General features: G+C 39.6%; 2 protein-coding genes across 2 annotated transcripts in view; both read right to left on the reverse strand.

Moving 5' to 3' along the window:
• Window positions 1-13,184, reverse strand: part of LOC117761837 (olfactory receptor class A-like protein 4) — a 946,130-nt gene that overhangs the window by 53,664 nt on the left and 879,282 nt on the right. The gene's annotated exons all lie outside the window — the stretch shown is intronic.
• On the reverse strand, window positions 3,032-9,907 carry nbl1 (NBL1, DAN family BMP antagonist). The gene is made up of 4 exons (XM_034586151.1): window positions 9,427-9,907; window positions 7,379-7,559; window positions 5,625-5,736; window positions 3,032-3,641 (listed from the first exon to the last, which is right to left on the reverse strand). Exons 2-4 carry the CDS (start codon window positions 7,549-7,551, stop codon window positions 3,363-3,365), a joined length of 564 nt encoding a protein of 187 aa, XP_034442042.1. The 5' UTR covers window positions 7,552-7,559; window positions 9,427-9,907; the 3' UTR covers window positions 3,032-3,362.

Here is a 13,184-nt window from a genome sequence, read left to right on the forward strand (position 1 = left end):
ACGTTCAGACAAATAGCTTCATTTACCAAAGATTCTCATTTGATAAAACACTGTTTCCTGGTTGTGGAGAATCCTCGTCCACTCTGACACCTGCTTTGTCTTTAATTGTTCTGTAGCTTACACACTAACTGACCTGGTCCAAAATCCATTTAAAAAATATCTGATGGATTGATGCATTTTATCAATACACGGGCGAATCCAAGGGAGGACACTGGCCCCTGAAGTGCCCATGTCCTGTCAATCTTTTTTTTAATAAACTAGTCACTAATGATAGGGTACTAATATTACTAACAATAAATACGACAATCTGGTAAGACTATTTATTTTCTAAGCTTTTTTGAAGTACACAATATGTTTGAACAAGGAACAATTTTAAAAAGATATATTCAATGACATGTGGCTTTGCTCAAAGTTATAGAGCTAACAGTAAACAAGGAATGACTTCAACATGCACCTTACTGATTTAGGATTTGTGCATGGATATGCAAGTGTAGGTTGTGGCCCCATTTATGGCCCCTGATTTAGAGAAATCCAGGATCAGCAATCAATACACAGTATGACTAGATATCAGGCTGTCAAGGGACTTCCTCGTTTAACCCTGTCCTAATGTGCTGTGTAATGTAAAATGAGCTGTGAGTCCTACTCTACCTGTCTGAGCAAATGGGTTTAAATCAGTAAATCATGTCAGTTTAGTCAGATAATCAGATAACATGACAGGAAGATTAGATTAGGATACGCTGCAATTCATGGAACTCACTCATACTAAAATAAATGGACAACAATACACAAGGATCACCTCTAAATCCAGCAGGCCATTAATCGTGCCTATTCTCTCTTATTAAACATCTGGTGAAATTTACAGATTTACAATTTTTCTGCCTTAAGCAGAATTTGATTGGTGGGGCTCACTGCCTTCCCATTGCCAATTCTATATTGACAATCGTCAGTGCCTGATTATTTTCACACCCTCTGTAAATGTAACACACATATTATTAGTGGTGAATTGATCAAACCAGTTATAATGGACATAATATTCCTGTGGGGAAATTTTAACAGGCAATGATTGCACTTACACGCATCGCTCGGCTCTGCATGTGTCTGGTGGCACTTATTAAAAACACGTATTCTCTCTTGCACAGAGCCATAACTCAGTTACCGGCTCGACAGCAGTGTTTGATAGATGTATATTAAATGCCTTGTGATGTTTATCAAGACACTTATTAAACGTCTGCTGATTTATGATGCTGTTCTGTCTAAGTTAATTGTCTCCTTATCAGATGAAATGTAAGCCTGTATTATGATTATTATTATTATATCTCTGTTTTGCTTTAAGAAGCTTTGTTGCTGTTACTAAATATGAACAGCAGGGGGCAGCAGTGTCAACTAAACGTCTAATATAATCTGTTTAATTGTATCTCTATTATTATTCTGTCCCCTTGCTCACTCAGCTTCCAACTCTAAAAACAAACAAAGTCTTTCAGACATTCTGGTAAAATAGCATCCAACCACAGATAGGACCCTCATAAGTAAAGAAACAAAAAGACCTTTGATCCAGGTAAAAGTTGATATGTGAGAAAACAGAAAGTTTTAAGTAATATATAAATCAACTTGCTTGACAAACTAGATAATGACAATAGACTGTGATGTGTTGATAAAAGTCCCCCTGAGTTTCTCCCTCTGCTGCCTGCACCTCACAAACCTCAGAGCATCGTCGGCTGTGTGGCTGTGAGATAAGAACATGATCGATTTGTTTTGCTGCGCAGACTGACAGTCAACCTTTGGCTGTTCAAATTAAATTACACAGAGCGAGAGAGAAAAGATGGGAGGATAAGGGGGAGCGATGAGGAGGGATATTGCCTGAATGTAGAGAAAGCATTGATGGAATGACTGACGAAGAGGAGGAGAGTCGCTGCAAAGAGTCTGAGGGGAAAGATGTTTAGTTTTGAGAAATTGAGTTAGAAGTTACAACGTAAACCGTTAATATAATATAACCTCCTGCGCTGACATCTGCTGGACACTCTGTGAACTTGTTAAACCAAATCTATCTATCTATCTATCTATCTATCTATCTATCTATCTATCATAAAATTACAATACTTTTGAATAGTAAGTTATTGTCATCTTCCATAATAACATTAACACAATTGACATTAACCATATTGCAGGATATTTAATATTATAAACATTATTTTATTAGAAATCTTTTATACAAACCTGTTGTCTCTTCTGGTCTTACCTGCAATTAACATGTAATTTCACCTTTTTAATGTAATGAGTTTGACAAATTTATTGTTTTTCATCAAGACATGTATTATTATTATGATTGTTATTATTATTATTATTATTGTTGTTGTTAATATTATTATTTGCAGCAATTGAACACTCTTTTCTACTTTTAATATAGAAACAAACTACACCTCTTCCACATAAACTAAACCATAAATGGATACTAGAGCCTGACTGATATTTCATAAACATATCAGATCTGCATTTTCGTTTGCCAATATGAAAACTTTTGATATGATTGTGTTTATTTTCTTAATGCAAGATCTACATATTTAAATGTATCTATGATACAAGTCTCAATAACATTTCATTGTCATAAGAGTTTGAGGAATCATTACCAATTTTTTAAAGATGTCAATTTGCCAATATATTAGTACAAGAATGAATACACTCCACAATACCTGTATCAGCCCCCAAATTGTGTGTTATCGTCACTTTGCAAGTAAACAATATCTGTAGATATTTTACACTAAAAAGACTGAAACTTAGTAAAACACCGCTCCAGTAAGTGGCAACAACATCTATTAAAAGTCTGTTGTGTCTCTGAGTTTTGTTGTTGGAAGAAAACAAGATCATGTGTCATGGCCTGAATTCACAAAGCACGGTCGTAAAGACGGCTTCATTTTTGGGAAATTAGAGAAAGGAATCTGTGTTTATTTTCCCTTTTTTTATGTCCAAATACATTTCCTGTGAGAAAGCGAGCTCAATAGTTGTATAAATCCACAAAGGCACAAAAAGGCTGTTATCACAACAACAGAATTTATTGCATTCAAAGCAGATTAAAAGTAATAAGTCTACAACTGATGAACAGACTAAAGTCGTGTCTTTATGCACGAATGCACACGTGTTAATCAGCAAAAAAAAATTTCGTAAGCTGGTGTGTTTGCATGAGTTTATATACAAGAGTGTGTAATCAGATAGTATGACTGTGTGAGCGTGTGTGTGTCATTTCTTTAACACAAAGTTAAATCTTATTTTGAAAGTGCCTTTACAATACTACAAACTGGTACAAAGGATGCAGTGTGGAGGAGAGACGGCGGAAGAGCGGAAGAGATGAAGTGAGACAGACGACAAACCTACCCTCCGTCTGATGAGTGTGGTAGTGAGTGATGGTCTGTGTGTGGGTGAGCATGCTTATGAGAGTGTGTGTCTGAGTGCGGCAGAGGGTGAGGCTGTGTCCCGCTGAGGGTGTCGGGTAAAGACGGAGCGTCCAGGCCGTTGTCTGGGTACAGCTGCATCACTGCTCCCTCCTGGGTGCCCTCCTTACTGCAGGACTGGCAGCTGCAGTGGAAGATCCTCTCCACCAGCTTGTCCACACGAGGGGAGTCCTCACTGCCAGGGCACTCCAGAGTCACCTGTCCTCACACACACACACACACACACACACACACACACACACACACACACACACACACACACACACACACACACACACACACACACACACACACACACACACACACACACACACACACACACACACACACACACACACACACAGAGAGCTGAATGCCTCTGTTTCCTGTCTAGAGGTACCAAGCCATAGTCTCGTGGGTTTGGTCAAACCGGTTTCCTCTCAGTGGCCTTGTTTACACTGTATCTGCACTTTATCCTAACACAAACTGAACTTTATTTGCTCTTGGTCTTAATCTTCAATTTTTTCAAACAGTTTTAATGATGTAAATTTGTTTTTGGTCCTCCTGCCATCATGTTCTTATTTCAGTTTGTGTTGTCTGATTGTGTTGATAGCACATAAGTCAATACATAAACAGGGTGAATTCAGGTAGTCTGGGACATTGGGTGATGTGGGACACCTACGCTCCAGTCTGTTTACTTCCTGTTCTAACAAAATCGCTGCAACAGGACTTTTACCACAGCTTTAGCATGGACATCATGTGACTGAAATCACATGACTTTAAACAGTTTGAACTGATTGTCTGGTTAGCTAACTAGTGCTAAATCACTTTGCTCTCTAGGACAGAGATGATCCAAAAAGCACAGAAGAGTCTGTCCTGTGTTCTGCAGCCATTGGTCTCACCAAACATGTGGAGGAGACAATGGGCTGATCGATGATGATGATGATGGTCTCTCACCTGCAAGGACTGATGGTTCCCCAATAGAAATGATTGCATGAATAATCTGTTATTGTCATTTTTGCTTGTTGTTGAATTTTAAGGTATTTTTAAAAAATGTGATTCACCTTTAATATCATGTTTTAAAGGAATATTATATATTTTTTAGGTAAGATACGGTTCTGAAAAAAATATGACTTTTACTTGTTAATATGAATTATTGACATTTCTATGAATACTATACATTTTCTTAGTAATTTTTTTCATAATGCGTTTTAAAAGTTGGTAATATTGAGCTTGTCATGCATAAAGCAAGCCGAATATAAGATTACAAATTACACATTTTCTTTTTTGGCACAACGAACACTAAAAGCTGTGTCTTGTCTCCCCTGAGTATGATATCTCCATTCTTTCTTCTGGTGTGGTTAGAAAACATCTTAAGGATCACAGAAAGGTATTTAATATGTTGATCCAATGTGTAAAACAGATTTCAGAATACGTAGTAGAAGTCAAATTTGCAGAAAATGTCCCAGATTAACCAAATTCACCCTATGATAAACAGATCATGAACAACCCGCTCTCTGTGTAAATCTCTGTGTTGTACAAGCTGAACTGTTTCTCCGGACCTCACACAACTTCACCTCACTGTGTTTTCCACAGAAAATTATCATTCAGCAGTTTTATCAAGATCAAGTGCCAGAGCAGCACGAAGCAGAGTCCCCCTTCATGAGAGCTGGCTTTGTGTTGTTTCTAACTCCATTTTTGTTTAAAGTCCTGCAGCAGCAGTCACGACCAGGGAGATAAACATCCAGTTCGAGCTAATTAGAAGTAAGAGGAGACTGTGGATGCATTTTCTCTGGCCTCCTGCATGCAACAAAAATAGCAAGACAACTAGTAAAGTAATGGGCTGTGGGCTCTAGATACAATATTTAGCTCTGAAACATGAGGAGGCCTCACCTGTGGTCCCACCCGCCCAGTCTACCTGTCAGCTTTCCAAACTACATACACTAAACCACAAAACTGTTGTTATCACAGGACTGGAATTCCTCTGGCTTAAAGGGACAATAAACCCATGTGATACAGACTCCAACTAATGAAGAACCACAGACATCCTGGGTTTATGTTTTTTTTCCTCTGCTTTTTATTTGCTAGTGAACAGCACATGCTTGCCATTTTTCACGCTGGAAACTTGCGGTTTATGTGTGAGTTTGACGAGTCAGTGTTGGTGTGCGCTTGCCACATGAGCTAATGTGCAATAACTCTTACCACTTCCCACTGTGTCTGAGCAGGCATGCAGGAGTCACAGTGCACCAGAGACTCGGTCGACTGTGGGAACGTGTTGGGGACACTGTAACTGAAGCACTGGCCCAGACAAGCTCTGCAACGAGGAGGAGAGAGCGCATCATTATATTTCATTTAACTGCACGGCCAGAGAGATCATGCTTGTATGTGAGCAAAAAAACCAAAACAACCAAATTTAAACCAACATAAATACACTGGGATTAATGTTCATCTCCACATAGGACTCTGTTAGATATGCTTCCAATTCACATTTCAAGTAGAAATCAAACGATCACATACAAAGTCAGAAGAATAAGTCAGAAAGTAAAACAACATTTAGTTAGTTTGGTTCTTTTCATGGGATTTGTTGACAATAGGAAACAATATTAACATCCCAGGCTTGACCTTTAAAGCAACACTATGTCAACTTTACTGAGTAACAGCGCCCTCTGCAGCCATTAATTCTGTTCGGCAAATTGAGTGGTTTTGCATGTAGAGAAAAAACAAAGTCTATAGATTGTGTCGTCCCACTCACTGAACTGAAACACATGTGACCGTAGGGTATTATAACCCATGATCTGCATCTTCCTGAAGAAGAATAGCTGCTTCTGTTGCAAATACACTAAACTATATTTAGAATTCTTCATATTTTAAAAGTATCCCAATAACTATCAGAGATAAACTTTTGTTTATTTAACTGATCTACAGTTCATCATTATGCCTGAACTTGCTGGATCTGATTCTGACTATTTAAGCTGTGACTACCAGTCAGTCCCACACTTCTCACAGGAGACACTGCTGTTTTAAGGTAAACAAGTTACAAAGTGTTTCTTTTATATAAATACCTGCAGTTTTCCATCCTTATTTAGATTTTTAAATGCAGTTTTCCACCTATAGAGGCTGCTAATGCTTACATTAATTCTGCAGCATGTTTACAGTTTGTGTTACAGTTAGTAATTTGTTTTTTATATATACATCAGTGGATCATCTGTCACACATAAGTGTCACATATCTGTCATTATTTGAATACTCTGTGATAATAATAATAATTTCATCTACAGCACTTTTTGAGTAAAGGGCAGATAGTGCTTACCAGTGCATGGAGGCAGCATGAAAAAGACAGAGGCAGATATGAAAAAACAACATCAAAATACAATACAGCATAAAAGACAGTTAGTTATAAAATGCTTATAATTAAGCTTTAAAAAACACAGAGCTGTGTTGTGCAGACAACTACAATTAATCTAAGACAAGAAGCTAAGTCTATATAAATTAATTAAAAGACAGGATTTTAAAAACCGAAACAGTATCATTACACTGAATCCAAATACGAAGTGTCATTACAGCAAGAGCTCGATCCCCACTTGACCTTAACCTGAGTTCTGGAACAGCTAAAAGATCTAAGCAGCAGATTTAAGAGGCCTTTTGAGATAATAAGACTTAACTGTGTAACTTTAATGGAACCAGGGAAAATACAAGAATCTACACTGTTACTGTAGCTACTGTTTTATGTGTGGGATTATGGTAAATAACTCTTAATGTGTAAGATCACTTTTATGAGCTACTTGAAGTAAAGCACCTCGATATTCTTTTCATCAGAGCCAATCTCCATTGTGTCCTTCAAACTGAACTGAATCACTGAGAATAAAACGTATTGACATTTCCACATTGCTCTCCCTCTTCTCTCCAGCTGCACTGAGAGACAGAGACAGAGGGACAGAGAGGGCCTTCATCCTGACCTGTTTTGAATAGAGCGAGGCTGACATCCCGTGTGCCCGACTATCTGTGTGATGTTCTTGGCTTCGCACCAGGCGCTCTTGTCAGGGAACAACGCCAGGCGGTTGATGTGTGCAGGCGGTGCCGCTGAATACAGTGCAAACAGTGCGCAGCAAATCTGAATCCTCTGCCACATGACTGCACCTACAGGGGCAGAAAAACCCTCAGCGTTACCACCCTGTTAAACCTGGTACCAGACAAAATCGCACAATGTTTCTACACGTCCTCTGTTGTGCTCAGATTTCTTCTGTTTGAATAGATAACATGAAATGTGAACTTTACATATGCCTTCTATAGTGAATTGAAAACTTCCTGGTATTTAGCAGCTTGAAAACCAGAGGCCCAATGGGATTCACATTGTGTCCGGTTGTCAGGTTTGTCTCATTTGAATGATTATTAGATTATAAGAGATGGTTTTTCAATGATCTGTATCACCTGCTGGTTTCATATTATCCCAAAGAGACAATAAGATGAGCTAGGGAGAGGTGCTCCAAACACCTGAATGTAAAACCAAGGCGTCCCAGTGCTCTCTTCCACATCATCTTTAAAAATGCCTTACCCAGTCACGTCATTTACAACCTCCTAAATTCTTTTCTCCTGCTGCTTATGAAAAAAAAAGTTGCCAGTGGTCACCCAGGTTGACTTCTTTACGCACTTTTCAGCACTTCCATATGCGTCTGACACAAGTAACCTGACCTTGTCTGCAGAGAACCAGCAGAGCCATCTGGGCCATGCTGAAGATTTAAAACATGAAGGGGCTGCCGGGGCACACCGCTGGGAGGGGGCAGGACCTGCTTTCATGAATATACATACGACTTTTCTTCTTTCTTTCTCTTCTCTTTTGGACACGCTTCAATTGAACTCTCAAACGATTTCAGTCATAATGGTGAAAATTGTAATTTCTTTTCTTTCTTCATGTGGAATAAAGTCCCAGGGAACAGTTAAAATGGTTAGTGTATACAATAGAAAAAATTATATCTAAAACGTTGTTTAGTATTTTACATAAGTGTGGCAATAAAATGTTGAGTTGACTTCTAAAAATGTAAGTTGTTTTCTTTCAGAATTTTGAACCAATTCAGTTTTAATAGTGTAGTTTCTTGAATGGAGTTTTCAGTAGCATTGAAATAAGATTCTGTGGAAAAGACTTTTTCTTCTGGCCTTTTTTACATTATTCAACTTCTTCTAATCGTGAAGTTTGTAAAATATAATTTACTTTTTTTGATAGTCAACAGTTTATTTCCTCGATTTAACGTTACTTAATGTGGGAGCAGCTGTAATCGTCATTTTAAGTTGACTACAAAAAATGCTAAGCAACTTGGTTGTTTTCAGAATTTTAAGTCCATTACATTTTTACATAGTCTCTTACCAGTCTCCACTAACATAACGTAAAGTAACATACTGTAACAGTTCAAGTTAACGTCTGTTTTGCTTAAAGCTTCTTCTTCCTCTGGCCTTTTTGTCATTTTCATTAATCGACTTTATTTAGTCATGAATGTTAATAAAATATAATTTCCTTAATTCTTTCACAGTCAGATCTCAGTGTTTAGTTGACTATTGACATTTCTTTCTAAAAAATGTTTTACCTAAATTTTGAGCCAATAAAATTTTAATAGTGTATAGTCGTATAGCAGACCAGTTTGGAGTAATGTAACGTAAAGTAAAGTCAAAGTTACAGTGAACGTCTTTAAGTCTAAGCAAAAAGTGAAGATGTCTTCTTCTGCCTTTTTTCTTTTTCTTTAATCTTCTTTTAATCATTTACAGTATGCCAATGAAATATAATTTCTTTACATTTTAAATAAAGTCAAAACTTTATTTCCTCGAGTTGTCGTTCTTCAATGTGGAAGCAGCTCAAACAAACATTTTAACAAGTGAAAGTTTAAACAGCTGCAAAAAGAGAAAAGTACCTGATGTAACGTGTTAGATTGCAGATAGTGAAGTAATGGCGTTACTTTTTTCAAAAGTAAAAAAGTATTTTCTGAGGCCCAGCAGTGGTCATGGTGGAGACACTTACCGGAGGAACAGCCGGTTGATCACTGCGCAACGTCCCGCTGAGCTGAGCCCTGACGCGGGGCTGGAGAAGGCAGGGGATGCGGCTGCTGGTCGGACAACCTCCGGGCTCCGGTGATCACAGGAAACTCTGAGCACAAGTGAGCGGCTCCGTGTGTCATACGAAAGTTACATCATCCGGAAAGAATAAAGAACCGTTCCTCCGTCCGACTGCACGGCCGCGGGGAAGGATGGAGAGATGGGCTCGGCAGTGAGCGCTATCTCATCTCCGGGTCCATCAGCTCTGAGCGTCCCTCTCCTTTGTTCCCCCCCACCACACTTAAATTCCCATGTAGGAAAGAAGAAGAAACAGGACAAGTTTCCAGGTTGTATTGTTTGGTTGTGAAGCTCCGGAACAGGGGTGAGGCAGCGGTGCAGCCCTCTGACACACCGGGGTCCTGCTGCGCCGTTTCGGGACGTAAGAAAACGCGGAGGGAGGGATGAGGGCACGGAGGGAAGGAGGGAGGGAAAGTGTTGGGTCGGTTTCAAAAGTTTCCCCAAGTAGGAGCGAGGCGAGACCACAGATCAGATTTACTGGACAAATATGCAAATACAACGAGATGAGACAGATAGGGTCGAGCACTCACGGTCATGTGTGACACATCTGGGGCAGCTTGGCCATCGTAGGTTTTCAGATTTTAAAAGTGAAACGTTAATAAAGCGGTGTAATAACCCGGTACAAGTGGGAAACAGATGTGAATGGCTCTGAGTCACACTTCTCTCTCCATAGGCACATGAAAAGCACCTTTAGTAGGCTGCAGTAATATGAAGAGCAGGTTACCTCGACCATATGCTGATGACACCTTGGTTTCATTAAGGCCCCACAATATGTTTGACAGACTCTGGAGGAGCAGGAGTCGCTGGAAGGCAGTGTGTTCCCTGGAAATACGTGTTTGAATCCTCCAGGGGGAATAAAAATACACACATTGGGGTCCAAAAGTCTTTAAAGAGGATAATCCCCTGCAGGATGTTTACCATGTATTAGAAATGTATAAGCTTCATATTATTTCTTTCTTATCCCTTATCTTAAAGGGATAAAATGGCCCTTTCATTCGACACTGTACTCTTTACAATCTTTCCATGACTCACTTGTGTAAGCACCAGCCCTTCACTGCACGTCCAAGTACAGGACGAGATGAGATGAGCTAAAGACCCAACTAACGGGTAAAAATCACTTCTGTTCCTTCTTCCCTTTGCTCATTCTTATATGTGACGGTGTGTGAGTCCATCTGCAGAATCCCAATTAAATCTCAGAAAGACCAGCGTTGACTTTGCTCTTAATTCAAAACAAATTGCCTCCATAACCTATAATTATATCTTTCATATATAAAGTACTTGTCTACTACTTTCAATACTGTTTGTACCAAGTCTCTGATTTTAGCTTCTCTTCACTGGCTTCCAGTAGATTTTAGAACAGATTTTATTTCTGACTTTTAAGGCCTGCTCACCTTATTATATATTTTAGATCTTTTGACACCACATGTGCCCGGTCGTGACCTGAGCTCCTCAGCGAAGGCCCTTTACTCACCATTCCACAGTCCCGGCTGAGGACCTGAGGTGACGGGGCCTTTTCGGTCAGGGCTCCCACTCTGTGGAAAACTCTCCCTGAGGAGAGCTGCCTGACAAATTCCCCTCTTTTAAATCTTTCTCAAAGACACATTTTTGTCAGTGTGCTTTCTTCAGGTTCTGATCTTACTATTTCCACCATTTTACAATGTTTTATTTGATCTTTTTACTCTTTTCTCATTTCAAATTATATTTTATTTTTGTAGAGCTCTATTGCTGTGTGATCTTCAAAATACATTTTCCTATTGTTTACCTTCAATTTTATATTTTTAACTTGAAAAGCACCTTTTTTATTATTGTATGAATGCTGCATGATGCTGCAGTGCCTCGTGATGTTTCATACGTAAAATGTAACCTGCAAAAAATGTATTATTAAGTATATTATTAACTCCAGCTTTGAATGTGCTGTAGTGGAACAAAGAGTATTTTCATCTGAAAATTATATAGCTAAACACAATGAAATGTTAAGCGCCAGTGCCTGGAAATTGATGTCATGGAAAGTAATAAAGCACTAAATCTGCTTATTTGAATTCCATCCCCATTGGCCTCATTGTCTTTTAAAAGTAAATCAACTGCAGCAGTTTGAGCCTGGAGTCGTGCAGCAGCACACATGCACGTCTCACCTTTTATTACATGACATTCACCAGCACTGATTAACCAGTTCTTCCCCATTAGATAAATAAAAAGGACTGGATAAAGTTCTTCGATCGGTTATTGTGAATCATCATGGAGACATTTTTCAGACAGGCACAGACAGGTACAGACGATGGGTTTAGCTGTCCTGATACACCTCACCTGTGTGACCAGTTCCCCTCTCATCCCCCATCACCCTCACACACACTCACACACACACACACACACACACACACACACACACACACACACACACACACACACACACACACACACACACACACACACACACACACACACACACACACACACACACACACACACACACACACACACACACACACACACACACACACACACATCCCATTCCTACACTTCATCTCGTCAGTGCTCCCTTGCTCACAGGTGTTCAGCCTGGCTGGACTTCATAAGCCCCCCTATCTGTTTCACGCTTCACTTGCAAACAAATATTTTAATGGACAGGGGATGAGCGACACGGCTTAATTTCTGACAGGGTTACTCTGTGTCTAAAGCACCGCACTACACCCAGCGCTGAAGAAAACAGGCCTTTGAACACACTGAAGTGGGTTTAGATCTGTTGTGTGCAGGAATGTACTGTATGTGCTTATACTTAACATTGCTAAGAAAACCTTTCCTGCGACGGAGGGAGGGAAAATGTGAGTGTGTAGCAGAGTGGGCATGCAACAGTGGATTCATTTCTTTGATGTGAACGTACAACATGCGTAATGTTCAGACATGCAAAGTGCAGAACTCACCTGTTAGTAATAACACCGAGCTCCAGTCCAGAAATGGCATTCCTCTGCATTCCATGGATTGTGCTTCACCAGGGGGGCTGGATAAACATGTGCGCATGTATGCACGCACGCACGCACGCACGCATACACACACACAATCCCTCTTCTCTCCAAGCAGACCCATGAAATCATACATAAGTGATCAATCACACTCAAAACAACCTCAGCCAATGAATACACAGGATGTAAGAGATTCCTGCTGATATGAAGATGCGATTTTTCAAACTCCCAGTGACGAGAACAGTTGCAGTCACAGAAACACTCTTGTCTGAAAACAGGACCATATAACAAGACGTACACTGTCCTTATGGTCTAAGAGTTTTCCTGTCTTTATTTTAAAAAACTGAATCTATAAATCAGAAAGCTGTTTTTTCATGTCACACTATTTGCAAAAAAAACCTTCCTAGCAATAGGAAGTATCTACGTGTCCTTGAGCAAGACACTGAACCCCCTAATAAGACATGCATTACACGGACAAAGTGTTTTGACGAAATAAAGCGCTTCATAAATGCAGCATGTTTGTAATTTCCGATATTTCCTTCACCGACTGCATTTTCTTTAATTCCATCTTTGTGTGCAAGTTTTCATCCTCCCACTCTCAGGGCTGCAGATGCTGAACCTGGCCCTCATTCCAAAACAGCAGGAGTTCAAGTCTCCCAGCTCATTAACACACAAAATTTACTCCCACCCCCAAAACCACATTTTTTCT

This window comes from Hippoglossus hippoglossus, chromosome 5 (genome assembly GCF_009819705.1).
Source record: "Hippoglossus hippoglossus isolate fHipHip1 chromosome 5, fHipHip1.pri, whole genome shotgun sequence".
NCBI classification, from domain to species: domain Eukaryota; kingdom Metazoa; phylum Chordata; class Actinopteri; order Pleuronectiformes; family Pleuronectidae; genus Hippoglossus; species Hippoglossus hippoglossus.